Source organism: Ochotona princeps, chromosome 5 (assembly GCF_030435755.1).
Source record: "Ochotona princeps isolate mOchPri1 chromosome 5, mOchPri1.hap1, whole genome shotgun sequence".
Lineage (NCBI taxonomy): Eukaryota > Metazoa > Chordata > Mammalia > Lagomorpha > Ochotonidae > Ochotona > Ochotona princeps.
The window spans coordinates 73,495,580-73,516,253 of record NC_080836.1 but is presented as its reverse complement, the minus strand read 5'-3'; the positions used below and the strand labels follow the sequence as shown (position 1 = coordinate 73,516,253).

At 39.8% G+C, this 20,674-nt stretch overlaps 1 protein-coding gene across 2 annotated transcripts in view; it reads right to left on the bottom strand.

Moving 5' to 3' along the window:
- Window positions 1-20,674, bottom strand: part of PLCL1 (phospholipase C like 1 (inactive)) — a 314,972-nt gene that overhangs the window by 40,891 nt on the left and 253,407 nt on the right. The window contains exons 4-5 of one of the 2 annotated variants that reach the window (XM_004576950.4): window positions 8,255-8,330; window positions 6,244-6,353 (exon numbers count right to left, since the gene is read on the bottom strand). In XM_004576950.4, coding sequence (XP_004577007.2) covers window positions 6,244-6,353; window positions 8,255-8,330 — 186 coding nt within the window. Of the gene's footprint in view, window positions 1-6,243; window positions 6,354-8,254; window positions 8,331-20,674 lie in introns of those variants that run through there. The other variant, XR_009245483.1, reaches the window with a different exon arrangement.

Here is a 20,674-nt window from a genome sequence, read left to right as displayed (position 1 = left end):
GAAGAACCTGCCACTGGTACACTACATTCAACAATATGTGCACTGTTGAAGAGGAAGAGGTTTATATTTTCCCCACTCTACAGAAGTCAGACTTGACCATTTGGTCTGTGTGGACAATATGCGAGTGTAAGGAATGTATGACGCTACTGGGCACAAGCGTGCAATGCCCAATTTGTAGTGCCCCACTACAGAGACTGCAGAAGCATTCATTGACTTGGAGAGCTCATCTGCCTGGATTCTTGAATAATGCTACTGATCTGTGATGGAACATGCAGTACAAACAAGAAATGTCACTGGTTTAAACCTGAGAAATGTTCAATTTTTTTGTTACGATTGCCACAGCACAATCTCTATATCCCAGTTGGTTGTTTCTAGTTGCCTAGGGATAAAAGCAAATGTTTCTAAGGATGCAGAATTATGAAGTGTAGCTTCAGACTCTACACTCTTAGGTAGTTTGCTTTATGTTTGTCAATAACAACGTCAGTGTTATGAAGAGTTTATTATTAATGCATTATTGTCATTGGAGGTTTATCGCTAAACTTGGCAAATACAAAGGTACTTCAAAAAAAAGTTTGTAGAAAATAATAATTAATGTAAGTTTACTTTGGTGAAGCATTTTTGAAAGTCATTCATATGAATGGTCTCTTAAAAACTCACAAACATGTATACTACAAAAAAACTGCATGGATTTCAAATTATTTTTTGCATTGATATAAACATATCTTACAGATTTCTGAACTGCCCTTCCAGTTGTTCTTTTCTGAAGGAGTTGGTTCTGCATGCAATCTAGTATTTCTGCAGCTTTTCCTGGAACATCAGCCAGCTATTGCCAGAAATGCCACTGGAAGAGTTCCCAACGCACAACATGCCCAGCACTGGGTATGTCCTTTGTTTATATACCCCTAGAGGTATGAGCACTATCCATGCCAAAAAATCCTGATTTGATTCTCCTCACTAATCCCTTTCTCCTTACCCGCTATATCAAAGAATGACTTAAAATATCTACAGCCATTCAGTTCCGGCAGCCCCATTCACAATCTTACTCCAACTTTTATTTGTAGAGCCATCTTCTTCACATTCCTTTCTCAACTTGCCTATCACCTTTTTTTCCAGTTCTCCAAGGAGGAGAGACTGCAAATGTTCTCTCAGACTCTGTTATAAGCATAATTTACCACACTGACATGTATAAATTTTCTTTTGTAGCAAGACTCCCCAGAGCTACCAGGGTCTGAAATTTGGGACTCAATGAGGCAATCTTCTGAATAGAAAGAAAACTACCCAAGCGGGAGAAATAAGAAACTTAAGCTTCCATTTTTCTCAAGAAAAAATGAAAATGTTAAGATAACCACAGAAGAAACAAAGGCTTAAATAGTGGTAGAAAGCCAAAGATCAGGAAGAAAAAGATTAGCCTCATTGATTAAACATAGATCTACAAGAGAGTCCCTGGTTTGTGGCACACATTTGAATGCATTAATTTCTAAATGAAAATCTACACATTTATATATATAATATATATAAAGTATATGTATATATACTTTTAATTTACATATTTTAAGATATTTACATACATTTTATATATAAACAAGTATATACATGCACTTTATATGATTGTATATAATTTTGATATTATGTTTATACAAAAATAATATACATATACTTTATATATAAACACACACACATATATATATACATATGAATATATATATACATATACACATTAAATAAGTGCTTATTTAATAGGAGTGACCACTGATGAAGTACTGTTTTTATTCACCACATGTCATTCAACTAAGAATCAATGAAATTTTTAAATAAATAAGTTGCAGGCCACTCAGACTTTTTTTTCTTCTTTAAGCTTTAGCATTTACTCCGTTTGTAAATTTTCCTTTACAAGATGCTTATTCATTATATTTCCTCAACATTGTTTTTATGTATCTTTACTTGATAGTTCTCTATTCTGATAAATTTATTGTCTTTGACATGAAAACTTTTTTTAAAATGTTGAGGTAGTAGAATTCAGTTCTTTAAAACAGTTAACAGGCCATGTTAGTAATACATATGTTGAGAAAAGCCACTAAATTCTATTCTCTGGTTCTTTCTAATATCAGCTTTACAGTTGTGACAACATTACAATGAATTTCTTTTTGTAACTGAAGAGCCAAATCACACTAAATAAAATTCAAGACTTTGAATGAACCATACTTCATAGTAAATAGTGTTTTTGTCAGTGATATATTCCAAGTTCATAGCTCTCTTCCATGAGATATTCAGAACTCTTATGAATAAAATGCTTCAAACATTGAAAACAATTTACTGTAATATTGTGGGTACAGAAGTTAAGTTGCAGAATCTTTTTGAGGAAGACTAAAGAACAGGAAAAATCCAACTGTGAGATTTCAACAGTATTTTAATAGTAGAATGGCTATGGTTTGATGTATTCTCTCCAAAATCCATGGTGAAACTTAATTCCCAGAGAAGCAGCATTCATACATGGGCCTCCTGAGGGCTGTCAGGCCCCACGGGTTTCTCCATCAAGGACTGTAGGAAACTTGTGAGGGGGCTTTGTCCTTTTAAGTTCTTCTCCCCCTTCTATTGTGTGAGACATGTCATCCCCTCTGGAGGACACAGCAGCAAGGCATCATTCTGGACGCAGAGACCAAACTCGCACCAGATACCACTCCTTGATTGTTGGTTTCCCATCCTTTAGGGTTGCGAGAAATAAATTTCTGTTCTTAGAAATTACCCAGTCTTAAATATTTTGTTACTGCAGCACAAATGAACTAAGAAACTCACTTCTGAATAACATGAAAAAAGACAGGTGAGAGGGAGTGCAAATATATGAAGACAAAATGGAATGGAATTAGATCAACAATTATCTTGAGAAGGCACTGAGGAATGAGTTATTGAGACCAGGTTCATCACAAGGGGACAAGCTATTCAAGAAGTTCACTTTTGTGTACACTAGAGAAAAAGAAAGGGAGAGGAAAAACACTGTTGGAGTTGGATATAGACATATGGCAGAAGTATGGGGAGCTGCAAAAGATCAGCTGAGCAAGTCCCTACTTTGGATTTCCATATAATGCTAGAAAGAAAATTACATGTACAGGAGATTTTGGACCATTTCAACTTGAGCTTTCTCAATAGATGCAAGGTCTTAATTTTTGGGAAAATTTGGATGCAATTCATACTCATTATACTTGTACAGTGACTTATTTTTCTCCCTGCAAATTCTTCTCCAGCTTCCCTTTCATTTATTAATATCAGATTCATGTAATTTATTTTTCAGTCTCAGCTCAGTTTGCTCTAAATCCAGTGCCCCTTTTCATTACTCCAGGCTGCCAAGCACGATTTCCCCAAGGGCACACTTATTATTGTTTCCAGCTCCTCCCTTACTTATTGGAAATTACACTGGAATTAAATGTTTTTAGAAACATGAGCCTGTATATTTAAACAGCACTGGCAAATCTCCACTTCTTCTCCCTAGAAAGTGAGCAGTTTCATCTAAATTCTGTTTAAGGAAGATTTTCCCTTCAGGTTATGCAGAGTTTTATACGTGAGTCCTGCCATTTCTTACTAATTCAGTGATAATGTCATACCAGGTTAGTTATCACTAATTCACCCATTTGTACGCAAGGTAGTTTGACTGTAATGAACTCAGTAGAAACAAGACTTGAAAAACTGCTTCTTTTTATTTGAGAGTCACAGACAGAAAAAGAGAGCGCTCCCATCTGCTGGTTCAATCTCCAAATACCCACCATGGCTGGGGCTGAGGCTGAACTAGGCAGAAGCTGACAGCCTCACAGACGACAGGAGCCCAACCACTTGAGCCATTACTTTCTGCCTCCCAGAGGCAGGAAACTGGCATAATAGCTGAAGCCAGGATATGAACTTTGAATACTAATATGGGTTGCAGGCATTTTACTCAGCATGCTACTCATTAAGCCAACGGCCTACCTGAAAAACATCTGTTGAAAGACTATGGAAAACTCCGACAATCAAAGCAAGATGGAAAAACTAAGCAGAAACTAAGTACTCCAGGTCTGACACATAAAAACTAAGTGAAAAATCTTATAGAAGACAAGCTCTTCTCAGAATGACTATTGGATTAAAAGTCTACAACACAGTCCAGTCTAATTTTCTCTCAGCCAGAATCCAAATCTAAGTTGTTTGGCCCTGGGGGAAGGACACCTGCTTATTAGGCCCATCAAACCCAGTAAGAAAGGAAACAATGGAAGTTTGGAAAAGTCCACTACTCTGATTTAAGTTTCTAGAGCTCAAAATTAAATGCCAGAAAAATACCATACAGTCAAAAAAAATCAATTCTGTTTTGAAAGCTGTCTGGAAATGATTTGTACAGAATTCACTCAGCTCTATCTAGCAATCAGCTCCTGCCATTAAACCACACAGGCAGACAAACAAGCCTTAAAAAACACTGAGTGTGTTTACATCAGGAGTTAGCAAGGAAACAAACCAAAACGACAAAAATCTTGTTCTTCTGCTAATCATTCTCATGTGGCAAACAAAAATAAGAAAATTAAGAGCTAACAAATTCATTATCTAATCTTGTGTGTTTGACTTAGATCTTTTATATATATTCTCCCATTTAATTTTCACAAAATCCAGATGTAGGCATTATCACCTCCCTCAGATTGATGATATTACTCAGCTAAAGACGCACAGCTGTCAAGCAACCTGCACACAGAGCCTGTACTCTTAGCTCTAGTCTAGGTTACCTGGACTCAGTGAAACTCAGCCACATGGACTGAGTTTTATACAAAGAAGAACAGAGTAGTGGTTAGAACCTTTGAACGAGTTAAAACTCTGACTGTGCCATTTACCAGCTGCATGACTCCAAGCAAGAAACATACACCCCCTTTGCCCTCAGCTTCTGCATCTGTGAGATGGGGAGAGTAATTATCAGGGCCAGGATATGTAGCTACAAAGGTTCCACAGTGTAAACAGAAGAAATGTACAATGTGTATAAATCACTTGGCCTTGAGTGTTGGTCACATACTAAGTGTTCAATGATTGGCAGTCATTGTTCATTACATGTTTGTCTTGTAGATGAGTCCTGGAGGTCCAGGTAACACTTGATATATGCATCTCTAGCATTGTTCTCAGTGATTGCAACACAAACATCTGAACGGGATGGCTTGTCTCAAGATTCATGCTGCCATGTCAGGCCCTGGGGTGAGAATGCCAATACAACCCTGCTGCAACCAGGACCGTCAGCATGTGGTGCTCATCTTTCCCCATCTATTTGTCCTTCTTTCCCACTAAAAACGATTGCTTTCCTGAGACCAATATCTGTTTCACTTTTGCCCTTCATGTATCTCCAGCATCTAGGACAGAGTTATATATCTGAATTTTTAATGGAGTTTGTTCCATGTCCTACAGTTCATTTAGTACTTTCGCATAAACATGCACAACATCTCTGTAGAACAGATTAAACATGTGCATACTCTGGCATCAAAGTCCAACTCCAGCTCCACCATTTACTAGTGAGTGGCCATGGGTAACAAATATTAAGATTTCTATGCTTCCATTTCTTACCTGTAAAATGAGATAACAGTATAAGCTGTTTCGAGCACCAAGTTGTTAATTCATACATATCTCATAAAAGAATGCCTGCCCCATAGTAGGTGTTCTTTAAGTGTCATCAAATATTATTCTTTCATGGGTATTTTTCTCCCATCATACTGTCAGAAAAAACTTATTCCATCCCCCTAAATAATTCTTCACTTCACGTATAAAAACATTAAAAAGAGACATTAATTCATAACCTTAAGAAATTCATCTTCAAAGCAATTTGTTTTAAGAAACATTTTTATAAGGCTTGCTCCTAAAATAAAATCCCTGGATGACCCTGGATATTCTGAAGCTTAGGTCTTTTCCAAATTACTGTGTTAGAACCTTCTCCAGCGACATCTGGCATCATTCTTTGCACAAGCAGAACATCCATGTTTATGCAAACAAAATTGTCTGTGAGATTAAAATATACACACACATACCAGTCCATGAAATTAAGCCTCACAGGTGTAGCATACCCTGCCTCCAGCACAAACCTGATGGCCCCATTCAAGTAAAGTGTGTCCATCTTAGAGTGGCTCTTCCCACTCCTAACAGCACCAACCTGGTGAGCAGGCTGCATAAGAATTAAAATTCAGCCACTATACTTAACACGCTGGAGAAATAAGGAGGAGAAAAATGCAGGCAAAGATGGGATTTTGGTATTTCTCTTACTTTCAATACTGTAATGTTCCAAGCAAAGCTCTCAGTTGCTTTGTTGAGTTTTCTCCCTTTTAAACCTTCTTTTGTGCCCAAATTATGAAGTTCTTCATGGAACTCCATCCCTTGGAGAAAAAAAAATGTGAGACATTATGTTGTAAATTGGAAAAAATGAGCATTTTAGCAATGAAAATATTACTAGTAAGTATCACTTCACATTCCTTTCTACATGTAATTTCTAAATCCCTAAATTGAATATTCCACCCATTTTGCTATTCCCACTAAAAGGGAGAAAAACCTAACAATCATTATTGCATTCACCTAAAGTACATTTGAACAGCCCATAGGTGGAGAGAGGAAGTTAAGGCGTATATTCTTCCAACAACTTTATTTTACTTGCTTGTCTTGGTCTTGGCTTTTGTATGCAATGGTGTGATGTACGAATGGCAGTCACAAGTAAGAACTATGCATGTCTTACTTTTCTTTTGAATCATACCTACAGTTTATTCCATGTAGATAACAGTAACTAGTAAATGTCAATGAAAAATAAAAACAATGAATTGTCTTTAGGTATTTTTGATCACTCACTCAGGCTTGAATTTAAAAAAAAATACCATCTGTTTCTCAAGCCTTTGTCTTAACATTTTAGAGTTGGAAATCATGTTCTCTAATGGACAGTCCATTCTGTCTTTGGAAATTGACAACTAACTTGGACTCAAAATCTTCCCTGGAACTTCTATTCCCTAGTGTTAGCTGGACCCAGATTTGCAAAATCTAATTTCTGTTCCATATTGCTGTCTTTTGGATATTTGAAGAAAGATAAGGATAAACTCCCCTTCAGCCTTCTTTTTTTAAATTAAATAATCCAACCCATGCCAGTTGCTAATGATTCTTCTTTAGGGCGGCATACGGGCAGGGCCCAGTTGATTGACTTCAACAGTGTGGAGATGCATTCAGGAGCAAGATTTTCTACAATTCTCCTTATTTTAGTTGCTGTATTTTTATTAATGGGGCTAGAATTATCCCAGCTTTTGGCTCTAACCCCTCAAACAGGGCATGAGGTGAAGTTCAGGGCTAACATTCTGCCTCAACCTTTTACTAGCTAGGTGAGTCTTAGTAAGTCTTTGAAAATCTCCATGCTTCAATTTCCTTGCTGGTGAAGTGATGATAACAACAGCTTTGCCTCATAATATTCCTGTGAAGGTTCATCATCCAAGCTCTTAAAGCCAACCTAGCATCATACAAACAACAAGTCATGTTATTTTGTGCTTCCTGTCAACCAAAACATTCCAACCTACTGGCCAGAAAAGAATGCCATCATAAACTGTGGTCTATATCCATAGGCAAGCTACATCACATAATGACATGAGATCGTGGATAATTATCTCAATCTCAACTGCATCATCTACAAATTGAATAGAAGTATGATTATCCTGCAGAGTTGTTATGACAACTAAAACAGTGCTTATGCTCCATATAAGGTATGCATATTTATTGTTAACTATCACTGCTATCATCTTCCTAACCATTAGCACTACTGTATGTGTAGACAGAGGGGTATGCAGATCCAAGAGACAAAAATCACAAGAGCATGGATGCAGGAGAACTGTAATAATTAGAGGTGCACACGTACTTTCACACATGAACATCCTTAAAGAAACAACAAATCTAAACAAAAAACTAGTAGATGGGGCACACAGAAGATGACTGTGAAACTGAAGAGGATTTTAAAGGGTCATGTAGAATCGCTGTGTTCATAAAAGTAGTAAAAATTTTGATATAGTTCCAGACACTAAACTAGAATCAAAACCCTTTATCATTCTAAATATCTGTAGATACCTTTCACCAGTATACACACGTTCAACTTGTTTATTTCTTTGGTACTGAATGAAGGCTTAAGTATAGTTTAAAGTACAATACTCAAGTAACATCACAAAATACCTGAATTTTGAGAGGAACGGATCATCTTAGAAAACTGTCAAGAATTATCAATGACGTTTCAAAATAGTTTTTTTTAAGACATTACCTGCTTTCTGACATTGTAAAATCTTTTCTTGGACTGTGTCTGCCATTTCTATGAGAAGTCGGCTCTCTTGGATCATCTGTTAGAAAATAAACATCAAAAAGAAATTAGTTGAAAGAAATTCTTACAGCAGCTCGATGAAGAAGATGACACATAGAGAGACCCACATGATACTTCAGTAAAGGAGAACTATGGCATCAACCAAGAGATGGGCAAGGAAAGGGTAATGTGTGTTCTAACCCTCACCCCTTTCTCACACCAAAGCTAGATTCACTTTCCTTGTGATTGCTCCAGCTATGTAACATGCCTGACACATACTGAGTGCTAACTAGCTACTGGATACATATATATGCATTCTTTAAGTCTTAGGACATATTCACAAACACACTGCATTCCCCTTTCTTAAAAATTGCTGCAACATCAAGGCAAGTGGCATCTAACAATACCAATGAGAGCTAGAATACGAATTCATCTAGCCATGAGCAAAAACACTACTGATTACATCAGTGAAGTTGGCACCTTAGGTCTTGGTGGCTCCACTGCCAAGAGTTAGAATTGGATCAGATTTCAAAGCAAGAAACTAAATTGAGCTTTGGGATGTTAACACTTGGAAGGTTGTCCTTGTGCTCTACTTCTGGGTAGAAAGCAAATGTGGCCACTTCACTTACTAATATACTAACTGAAGTAGAAAAATAAGACAACTGCTGTGACAACGGATAAAAAAGATCTTATACATGATGAACTGAGGAAGATGATAATAGTTATCATGACTGTTATCAGAAATACAGGGATCGGGGCTCTTTGAAAATGCAAAAGTAACTAAATAAAGGCAAACTTAACTAATATTTTCTGAGTTTCTGGTTTCTCTTCTATTCTTAGGAAAGATCCCATTTTCACCTAACTCTTCTGTGTTTATCCGTCTGGAGCAATAACAGGTGCCCAAGATAAAATTCAAAGTAGACACAAAAATTCTTGACCAAAACACTTTCCTGCTCTCTCAATGGATCACTGAGAGAAAACTTCAGTGATGAAACAGAAGAGAGGCTCTGAAAGTGAGCAGATAGGAAACAGCACGTTGCAGGTCCTTCTCCGTGTTCCAAGCAGGGCAGAGGTAGGGCTTGCCATCTTGCCAGGGAAAGTTAAGCAGAAAGTCTAACACCCTCACCACCACAGCTACCCAACAACCTTAACAAGTGAACCCCAGAATCCTCACTGGCTTTAAATCTAGAAATCTGACTCTGACCCAAGCAACTGCTTTGCTTTCAAAATAAATAAATAAATAAAAAGCTTTGGGAAGTTCCCCTATGCTTCTTGGGGCTTGGCAGGCACCAGCCAAGCAAATACACAAACTCAACTCACAAGACATTGTGCATCTCCTAGCACACGGTGCTTAGTTGCCAGGGAACAAACCCCAGCATTATCCTTGCACATCTCTGGAAATTAGCAAACATCCCTTCTATGTTCTGCAGCTCTAGGACTGCAGCTGTTCTAGATCCTAAGATCTAGAGGATCCTATTCGCATTTATCTACTTCAGATTGGTAGTTGCTAATACAATGGGAACTTGACTTGTGAAATCTTAGACCCCACTGCACCCTGCTCTGTGTCTGTGATGGTTCTACATGTCCCAGGGATACTGCTATCCCCTGTGGAGACTGAGAGAGGTTGTATCTGCATTGCACTGAACCAGGCTTACAGAGGATACAGTATAGTCCTCAGCATGATCACCTGTGGGACACAGATAAAATACTCTCCAAGTTTTGCTGTTCTGGGACTCAGACTGTTGCAGTTGTACTTCACAGAGTCACCTGAATTCATGCCATGAGACCTGGCAAGTAACCTACTTGCAATCCACTACTTTGGATTCATGCCTTCATGCCTGGATTCAGGCACAGTCCCTGGCATAACCTGAGCATGAAATGTAATATATGGACAGAGTTTCCATTGCGTCTTGCAGATAGGGTTGTTGGCTGTATAAATCCCAGGAACAGTTGCACTTGCCTGTGAGATCTTGCTAAGTTTCCTTCCATTCCAATAGAGTATCTCCACGTTTGTCAGTGGACAATCCCCACAATAACTTGTGCTTTTCTCATGGGACCTAGCCAGGGTATCCTTCATGTCCTGAAGCTCCAAGTCTGATTATTAGTACAATACTCCTCAGAATCACTGGACCCATACTGGGAGACCTAGGGAATATACCGTCTTTATTCCTTTGGTCCGAACACACATATGCCACTCCACAATCCCCAGAACAAACTATACTCAACCTGCAGGATTAAGCCAAAGTCCTGTTAGCATGCTGAAGTGCTAGGACTAGGTTGTTTAAAGCTATAAGCATCATCTATGCCCACACAGCAGGAAATTGGGAAGGTTCAATACACATAACACTTTCCAGGGCCGCAAATGACAATACCGCAAGTCTTAGCTTCACCCAGGCTTGCCTGGTCAGACAAGGGGATAGCTCTCTTTAGAACTTCAAAGTCATACCATCACCTCCTCAGACAGCTCCAGACTAAGCAACTGTAGGCTTCCTAGTCACTGCCAACATTAACATAGCTAAATAAATTACTCAGACTTTACACTTTTGGGTTCAACTAGAGCCAAAATCAAAACAACTACTCATCTGATACTCTACATTTCATTCAAACAAGAAGTCTTTTCCAATAAAAGGTATTCAATGAAAGAAGAAGTAACTGTTACACCAGTAACTATGTTGATGTGTAGATAACAACATAGGGACAACTGAAAAGATGAAGAAGCAAGGATGCATGACACTTCCAGAGAAACAAAATTTTCAAAAAAAAAAAAGATTCTGATTTGAATCAAATCCATTAATTGTCTTAAAAATTTCAATATAATTATCCTAAGGAAATACAATAACATACAAGAAAATGAAGGAATGCAATTCAAAGAAACAAGAAAAATAATGCATGACATCAATGAGATATTCGACAAAAACATAGAAATCATTTTAAAGAATCAGGGGCTCAGTGCAGTTGCCAGGATTCCATAAGGGCACTGGCTTGTGTCCCAGCTGCTCCACTTCCCATCCATCTCCCTGCTTGTGGCCTAGGAAGGCAGTAAAGGATGGCCTGAACCCTTGGAACCCTGCTACCACTTGGGAGACCCAGAAGATTCTGGCCACTGCCTTTGGACTGGCTCATCTCCTGCTGTTGCAGCCACTTGGCAAGTAAACAAATGGATGGAAAATCTTTGTCTCTCCTTCTCTCCGTAAATCTGATCTGCTTTTCCAATAAAAATAAATAAATCTTTAAGAAAGAATCAATAAAAAATTTGGAGCTGAATGCTTCAATCAATGAAAAATATTAACTAAGAGCTTAAAAGAATTGACTAAGCAGAAAAAAAGAACATCTTACATTGAAGAATTGCAGGTAATAGTTTTGAATACTCCAGCCAGTCAAAGGTAAAGAAAAATCCACTAAAAGGAGTGAAGAAAGCCAAGGTGGCATACCAGATACCATTAAGTGAGCAAATAGTCACATTATTGATCAACCACATGACAGAAGCCAGTTCTTACGTATCAGTATTAGCCTTAAAACCAAACTGACTGGGCCAGGCGTCGTGGCCTAGCGGCTAAAGTCCTTGCCTTGAATGTGCCAGGATCCCATATGGACGCCGGTTCTAATCCTGGCAGCTCCACTTCCCATCCAGCTCCCTGCTTGTGGCCTGGGAAAGCAGTCGAAAATGGCCCAAAGCTTTGGGATCCTGCACCCATGTGGGAGACCTGGAAGAGGTTCTTGGTTCCCTGCTTCAGATCGGCACAGCACCAGCCGCTGCGGTCACTTGGGGAATAAATCATCGGACAAAAGATCCTCCTGCCTGTCTCTCCTCCTCTATGTATATCTGACTTTACAATAAAAATAAATAAATCTTAAAAAAAAAAACAAAGACTAAATTTCCAAGTCAAAAAAACATTGTTTGGCCAGAGCATTTTTTTCTAAAAAGCCAACTACATGTTACCCATAAGAAACTGACTTCACATGTAAAGATACACACAAAACAAAAATGAATGACTAAAATAAAGTTGTATCATGAAAATGGAAACCAGATCTGAATTGGACTAATTATACCCATATAAAAAAACAGATTTCTAATAAAATGTTATAAAAAGATACAAAGAACACTACGTATTGATAAGATCAATTCAGCAAGAAGATATAATGATCAGAAATATATATGCACCTAGCACAAGACCACCCAAATACATGAAACAAAAATCACCAGACAAAATGAAAGGCAAGCTCTCACAGATTAATAGCAGTAGACTTCAATAACCTATTGTCATGAATAAACTAATAAATCATCCAGAAAGAAAACTAATAAAAGTTTTAGGACAAGATGGTTTTAGGACAATTGAATGCTATAAAACATTAAAGAATTGACTCCAACACTTCTTAACTATTCCAAAATACTGAAAAGGATGGAACTCTGTCAAATTCTTTTTGTTATGTCAGGATTACTCTGACACAAAAAACAAAGACACAGTACAAAACGAAAACAAAGGATTAATATTCTTGATAGAGAGAGATGCAAAAATTCTACACAAAACATAAGTAAAGTCAATCTGGCACTACATCAAAAAGCCATACATCGGACCGGGTGGCATGGCCTAGTGGCTAAAGTTCTAGCCTTGAATGTGCCGGGATCCCATGTGGGCGCCAGTTCATACCCCAGCTGGTCCTCTTCCCATTCAACTCTCTGCTTGTAGCCTGGGAAAGCAGTTGAGGACAGCCCAGTGTCTTGGGATCCTGCACCTGCATGGGAGACCTGAAGAGCTCCTGGCTCCTGGCTTTGGATTGGAAAAGCTCTGACAATTGCAGCTACTTGGGGAATGAACCAGTAGACTCAAGATCTTTCCTTCTGTTTCTACTTTTCTCTGTAAATCTGACTTTCCAATAAAAATAAATAAATCTTTTTTTAATTAAATGTTTAGTAATCAAGTTAGCCAATGAAATGAAGGATTCTACAATGAATATTATCAACACTGATGAAACATCATAAAATGCACAAAAATGAAAACATATTTCTTGTTCATAAACATGAAAAATATTGAGATATCCATACTACATCTATGTATTCAATGAAATCAAACTATCAATGGCATTCTTTCTGGAATTATAAATAATTAATATATATCTTGACCTAAATGAGCGTTGAACCATAAAAAAAGAATTAAAATAAGAATTCTTACAGAATGACAGAAGACCCAAAATAACCAATCAATCCTGAGCAAATAGAAACACAAATAGTCAACAAATTTATCAAAAGGGTCAAAATCACCAGATATCAAGGAAATGCAATCCAAACCTAACCTCATCACAATGGCTACTGTCAAAAAGAAGTTAACAAGTGAAGGTAAGGATGTGGAGGAAAGAGAACTCACACACTCTTGATGGGAATATAAATTAATGCCATCACTATGGAAATCAGCATGCAGAGTTCTTTAAAAACTGGAAACAGAATTACCATCTGATCCAGCAGCTTCACTTTTGGGTGTTTATACAAAAGACATTAAATCATTCTATCAAAGATGTAACATGTTCCACCATATTTATTGCAGCGCTCTTTACAACACCAAAATACGCAATCAACCAAGGTGTCCATAATCAGATGAATAAGAAAATGTGATACACACTCACAATGGAATACTATTCAGCCACACAAACAAATGAAATCCAATCATTTACAGCAAAATGGATAAAACTGGAGGGCATTATGTTAAATAAAATAATCTGAACACAAAAAGGGCAAATACCACCTATTTTTTCTCACATTTGGAGCTAAAACAACAACAACAAAAAACCTCAAAGTGAACATAAAGTAGGAATTTCTAGAAACACTCAGAAGCAGGTTTGAGTTCCCTTCTAGAAGATGCTGAGCTTTCTGTCTCATTCTCTCTAGCATCACTGCAGACAATTGGCTGCACTGAAGCACACTGCTCTCGGCTTTGTTGTTTTCTCCCTTGATTATAAATAGTTCAAGTTTCTTTATGCTCACATCCATTCACCTAAGCAGCCTTTCCTGTGATTTCCCAGCTCTCTTAGGTCCCAGTTACCGACATCCTACTTCCAATTTCCACACATTTCTCTCTGCTAAGAAGCTTTATTAAGACATCTCTTTTGTCAAAATCCTACCAGACCACAAAGTTCACTTCAATGCTTCTTCCTTCGCTGGTCCTGATTTCTGCTTTCCTCCCCTTCTCATCTCCAAATTCCCAGAATATGCTATTCTTCAGTCTGCTCACCGAATCATACATCTCCTATCTTAGGGCAGCAGATTCTACCCTAAGCCATAATTGATTGGTTACCTATTTTATATTCCATCTCCTCACTTCCCTAGGAAATTATAATTTTAGTAAACAGAGAACCATTCTTATTCCTTTGCATTTTGACACCCAGGTGTCCATTACTATAATTACTTTTCTACTTTACTTTTCTGATACTTGTTTCTTCTTCCTTCTACTGCCCCTGACACATATGCATAACACAATATTTCATTTCTTATCAACAACTTCTCAAGCCTGCAATTACACTTTGGAACTCAAATTCCTTTTTCTCTTTTGGTTTCTCCACCTTTTTTTTTTTCTAGACTTCTCTATATAATATTTATTCCCTTCCAATTGAAAAACAACTCAATGCATTTAATTTTCAACTGTAAAACTATTTCTTATTTTTAAAATACTAAATTTATTTCATTTTTGATGATGTTTACAGAGTTGAAAGGGATACATTTCCATGCGAATCACCAATTAGGGTGGGGAGGATTGAGACTGGGGGAAAGTAGATGAGACAACCACCTCCAGTCTCCTTTTTTCTTCTTGTATCTTGGGAAAGTGGGAAGAGGAGGGAAGAGGGCTATTCCCAGCAGTCCAGTCCCAACAGTACCCAGGAATGGGGGACAGCCACATAATTTCATCTCAGGGTCCCTGATGTGGAACATGTTCAGAGGGTATTGCTTAAATGGATTCAACAGTTCTGATATGCTGTTGATTTTGTTACTCCAACGCAGAAGAAATCCTTCCACAGTGCATTTACTGACATAGTCTACTTTAGAGTCTCAATTTGCTCAAACACTGGGTATCAAAGTTTGGTCGGAAGAGTTCTTCAATTTGTTCTGCCCTCAATGGTATGAGATGTGCTCTGCAGGCCTCAATGTACTGGTTGTCATGCCCCCATGAGCACCTGGGCATGCTGTCCACTGCACAAGCCTCAGCAACCATGGAGTCCCAGTTTTGATGCATGAACTCCACGGTCAGATCACAGATCCTGTGATTTTCCCCATGGCTGGAGTTCTCAGTTCAATGATCTAGTTGCAGGAGTCCCCAAGGAATCTCGCCAGAGGTGACCCTAACCTGACTTCTGTGTACGCCAGACAGTGCAGAGTCCTGCTCAATCTGTCACCCACACACTGGTGGTTGAGGTCACCTGACCAATTCTATCCCCAGCCCCATCTCATACACAAACCAGTGGATACTGGGGCCCAGCCTAACCCTATCCACCACACACTGAGACCTCAACACTCCAGTGGGAAGCGTAACCTAGTCAGAGCAATCCCCAATAACTCCCACCAGACACAGCCTTGGTTCCTGCACATACCAGTAAGTGCAGCAGACTGATTAATTCTTTCCCGTGTCCCATTCAGCTTTTGTACACATCAACTGGTGTGGCTCAGCTCAATCGACCTCACTATCTAGCCCACACTCATGCTAGCAGTGCCACCACTGGTCCAGCCAGGCCCACCCCAGTCCAGGTCTTTATACTCAATAGTGGAAGCTGCAGCCCATCAGAAGGGTGCCCACAATTTCCCTACTAGGCCCACTGCCAGCTCCAGATGTTGAAAATTCCAGGTGGTTCTGCAGTCTAGCTTGACAGGCCTTGCTCTCATTCCTAGCACTTGCCAGATGATTTTGTGGCAAAACTCGACCAGCCTGCACTTACTCTGACTCATGCATGCACCAATGGATACGGTCACATACCCCAGCCTGGCTTGCTCCTTACCCAGCCCACATGCAGGCTGATGGGCTTTGTAGCCCTGCTCAGCCCGGTCTACTTCCAGTCTCAGCTCTCACACTCACCAGAGAGAGCAGGATCCAGCACAGGAGCCCTCCATAGCCCCTGTACTGGGCTCACCCATCAGCTGGGGTCTTACAAGTGCTGGGGAGAGCTACAGACCAGACAGGCATAGCTTGCCTCACCTCAGCATTCACCAGCTGCACCCTGTCTCAATCCAAACTACCCCAGTTCCAGCTCATGCTGGCAGGTGTTACAGCATAGCCCAGCCAAGTCAGCCCCCAGTTCCAGTTGATGTTGTGGCCCAATCTGGTCTGTCCTGAACCCCATCCTAGTTCTCACATATGCTATGAACTGCTCCAGTCTGGCTCACCCCCAGACATGATCCACACCTATGAGAGAGGTCTTGGCTGCACCCCAGCCTTGGTTCTTGCACTCACCTGCAGCGTCTGAGTCCCAACAGAGCAGTTTCCCAGTCGCAGATCTAATGCACAGCAATGGATTCTTGGCCCAGAATGATTTAACCCACATCCTGTCCTGGCAAGTACAACGGCCTTGCCTGCTCAGCCCATACTCATTACTCATTCCAGCTCTTAGCATTGGGTGCTATAGTCCAGCTCTGCCTATTCCAGCCCCAGACCCAACTCTCGCATGGCTCAGCAGGTGCAGAGACATAGCCCCACCTGTCAAACATCTACCCTGACTCTTGTGAGCACCGGCAGATAGCAGAGCCCAGCCTAGTCTGGCACACCACAGACACAGTCCACAGCCTTTCCAAGGGATGTTCCAGCCATGTCTAGCCCAGTTTGCTGTCCCCATTCCAGCTCTTGCATTTACCAGTGAGAAGTGCAGCCCAGTCGGGCCATTCCCTTAGCTCCCTAAGCAGGCTCGTTCCCGGTCACAGATCTTGCATGTGCCAGTGATTGCTCCAACCTAACCTATCAAAACTCATCACCCAGCTTGGCCTTTGCCATCAAACACTACAGCATGGCCTGGCCCACCCCAAGCCACAACTCTCATTGGTAACTGCTGCAGCCTAGACTTGCGCAGTTTGCCCCTATCCATGGCTTTCATGCAAATCAATAGGTGTGAAGCCTAGCCTTGTCTGGCATAGTTTACACCCCATCCTGGCTCTTGCCTTGGCTGTGGGCTATGGTTTGGCCTGGCCTTGTGTGGTGCACTCCCCCAGAGCCATATCACACATCTGCTGACAAATAAAGCAGCCCTACCCAGTCTGACCAACACCTAGCCCTGACTCATGTGCTCACCAGTGAGAACAATGACCTACTAGGGGAGTTCTCCAAATTCCCACTCCAGGCCCACTCCCAGATCCAGATCTCATGTGTGCCAGTGGGTGTTAGACCCTTACCTGACTGCTCTGCCCCACAGTATCAGCATTTGTGTGTGCTGGAGGATATTGCAGATCTGCTTGCCCCACACTCAATTTTTGGGTGTGCCCACAGGTGTACAGCCTGAACCAGCTCGGCCTGTTCCCAACTCCAGCACCCAGTCTCAGTCCCCTCATTTAACTGCAAGGTCAGTAGCCTGGTTGGTGGAAGTCCCCCAGAAATCACTCCTCACCGGTCATGTTCTCCCTCAACAGTCCTCCCTTCCACACCTCTCCACATCCACTTCCCTGAGCAACCCACAGTCCTCAAGCCCACAGATCCCCAAGCCTGATCCTCCAGTGGTGTGCCATGCCAGCCTGGGGGCATTGCCTGCCTGCCCAGGGCAGACACATACTCACACGTGGGTCCCTAGACCCTGTCTGCTGGCATGCCAGCATCTGCCCCCACATACATTTTAAAAATTAAAAATAGAATAGACTAGGCAACTATGCTGGCACAGTGGTGTAGTTAACTCAAGTTTGGCATTAACCAGGCCCAGGATGCTTGCCAGCTGTTAGCTGCCTTTCTCCTAGCAGTGTACTACCACTTACCTACGTACAATATAAGCTACAAGTTGGGGTATTTTTTTTAAATTTATTTACTTAAAACAAACAGACAGACATAGCTTTCCTCTGCTGGCTCATTTTCAAATACCGGCAGCATGTACTGCTGGCTCAGGCACTCAGTTATGGCCTCTCATTTAGGTATTGAGGACCCAACAACTCTATTTGCTAGCTGCTCCCTCTCAGGGTGCTTATTAGCAGCAAAGTGAAATCAGGAGTAAAACAGGGACTTCAACCTAGGCACTCCTATCTGGGATGGGATTGCTTCCCAACCTGCATCTTAATAGATAAGATAAATGTCCGTCCTCTGCAAAGCTTTCAAGAGACTTTCTTTATAGAAAATACAATACTTATGTATCAATAATAAATGTAAAGTATTAATTACGTGTGGCAAAATAAATTCAGAACTAAAGCAATAAACCATATAGTATTCTAGGTCTCGTGAAACACAGCCAAGTAAATATTTCTTAACCCCATAATGTAAGAATTTTGTTTTCTCATAGTTAATAGATCACTTAATAAAAAGATAGTCAGGGCCCTTGTGGCTAAAGTCGCTGAGATCTCAGATGTGAACGGTTCTAATCCTGGCAGCCCCGCTTCCCATCCAGCTCCCTGCTTGTGGCCTGGGAAAGCAGTCGAGAACGGCCCAAAGTCTTGGGACTTTGCACCTGCATGGAAGACCTGAAAAAGGCTCTGGACTTTGGGCTCCTGGCTTCGGATCGCTCAGCTCCAGCTGTTGTGGCCCCTTGGGGATCTTCTTCTCTAACTCTCCTCCTCGCTATATCTGACTTTGCAATAAAAATAAATAATTATTTCAAATAATTAAAAAAGAAAGAGATAGTCAAGTATATTTTAAGCCACAAAATAAACAGAGTTCTCTTTGAGATCCCTTAGAGGATGGTTTGATAGACTTTAGTAAGAAAACTTGCAGCTGTATCTTAAAATGCCTCTTGAATAATATTCCTGCAACTTAAAATCACCGATCACGTAATTTTTCTAAGAGCATTTGATCTTCTTTATGACAATAGCTTCCATTTTATTTAGAAAAATAATTTTATTCTATTTTCTGTAATTTTAATTATTAGTAATTATAGAGAAAGTAAATTATACGAGTAGCTAAAATGAACCAACAATTTCAAACTACATTCAAGTCAACCATTTCAAATGTTTTCCAAACTTAAAGTTGTCAGGAAGTAAAGACTGGAGATTCAAGTTTCATTTCCTTTCTAGGTCCCTACTAATTCCGATGGAAATGAAACTGAGTACAAAAAACCATAGAAGAGCAAAATGCTTCAGATAATCCACAGCCAGGTAATGGGTACCCTGAGTGGGTGGGTGATGGTTGGGCTGACTCAGCTGACACGGTCTGGCAGTGGCTTGCATTATCAATCTGATGTATCAGCCAGAGCACCCAGCGGTCTCTACCTATTTGTGTTAGTACAAAGAGTCTTTCACCCTTTGGCTTTGTCACATGAGTATCTCATAATGGGTCTCATTTCTTCACCATTCCTTTGTACTCATATCTGAGAATAGAGGACTTACTCAGATAAGGGTCGGCATTGCTTTATGCATTTGATGTAGCCAAAGCAAGGATATATAAAATTTCCAGTTGAGATTAAAATTACTTACTTAAAACAAGACTTACTAAAGGGGACAATAATACTTTTATTCAACAATGGATTAAATAGTCTGACCCGTGTGTACAAAATAGGTCTTTCTTGTTTTTGCCACTATGAAGTGTCCAGGATCATTGAAGAACCAATACAATTACGTCGTGCTACAGAAAATATAAGTTTTCATCATATTAGAATTCAAAAAGCTTCCATAGATACCAACTTTCACTTAATTACATCTAACTCCATAGAGTCACAGAACTATCTACTTAGAAGTTGTCTTAAGAACAATGTATCATAGATAACTACATTTTAGAGATTAGACAAAATCTGATGTGTATGTTGTCCACAGAGGCAGTTAATGCAATCACTTAGTCTAGCACCCAGGCATTCTTAAGGGGCAGACCTAAACTTGGAAGTGATTCTGTAATACTGACATAATATTAAAGTGAAGAATTCATACTGCCAGCATTTTTGCCAGTACAACAAAGTATTGCCTGGGACAATTTAACAAGTCTTTGCCAATTTAACAAACAAACATCCATTAAGAAGTATCGTGAAAATAAATTTTTGTCATGATTACTTCTCCCTCCAACACTAACTCTCAATTCTTTTCAATTGCTACGAATGAGTTCCTCATAAAAGCTAGAAAGAAATGTACTTAACTGTGTTCACCGTTTTGTTAGGGAGTAGTTAAGAGCATTGGAGAGACTTTCATTGCTTGAAAAAAGGTAGGGCAGCAAAAAACTGTCTAAATCCCAGACCTTACTTTTTCTGTTCTTTCCTTCAAATAACCGAAAAAATTCATTCATCTCTTTGCTATCTGTTCAG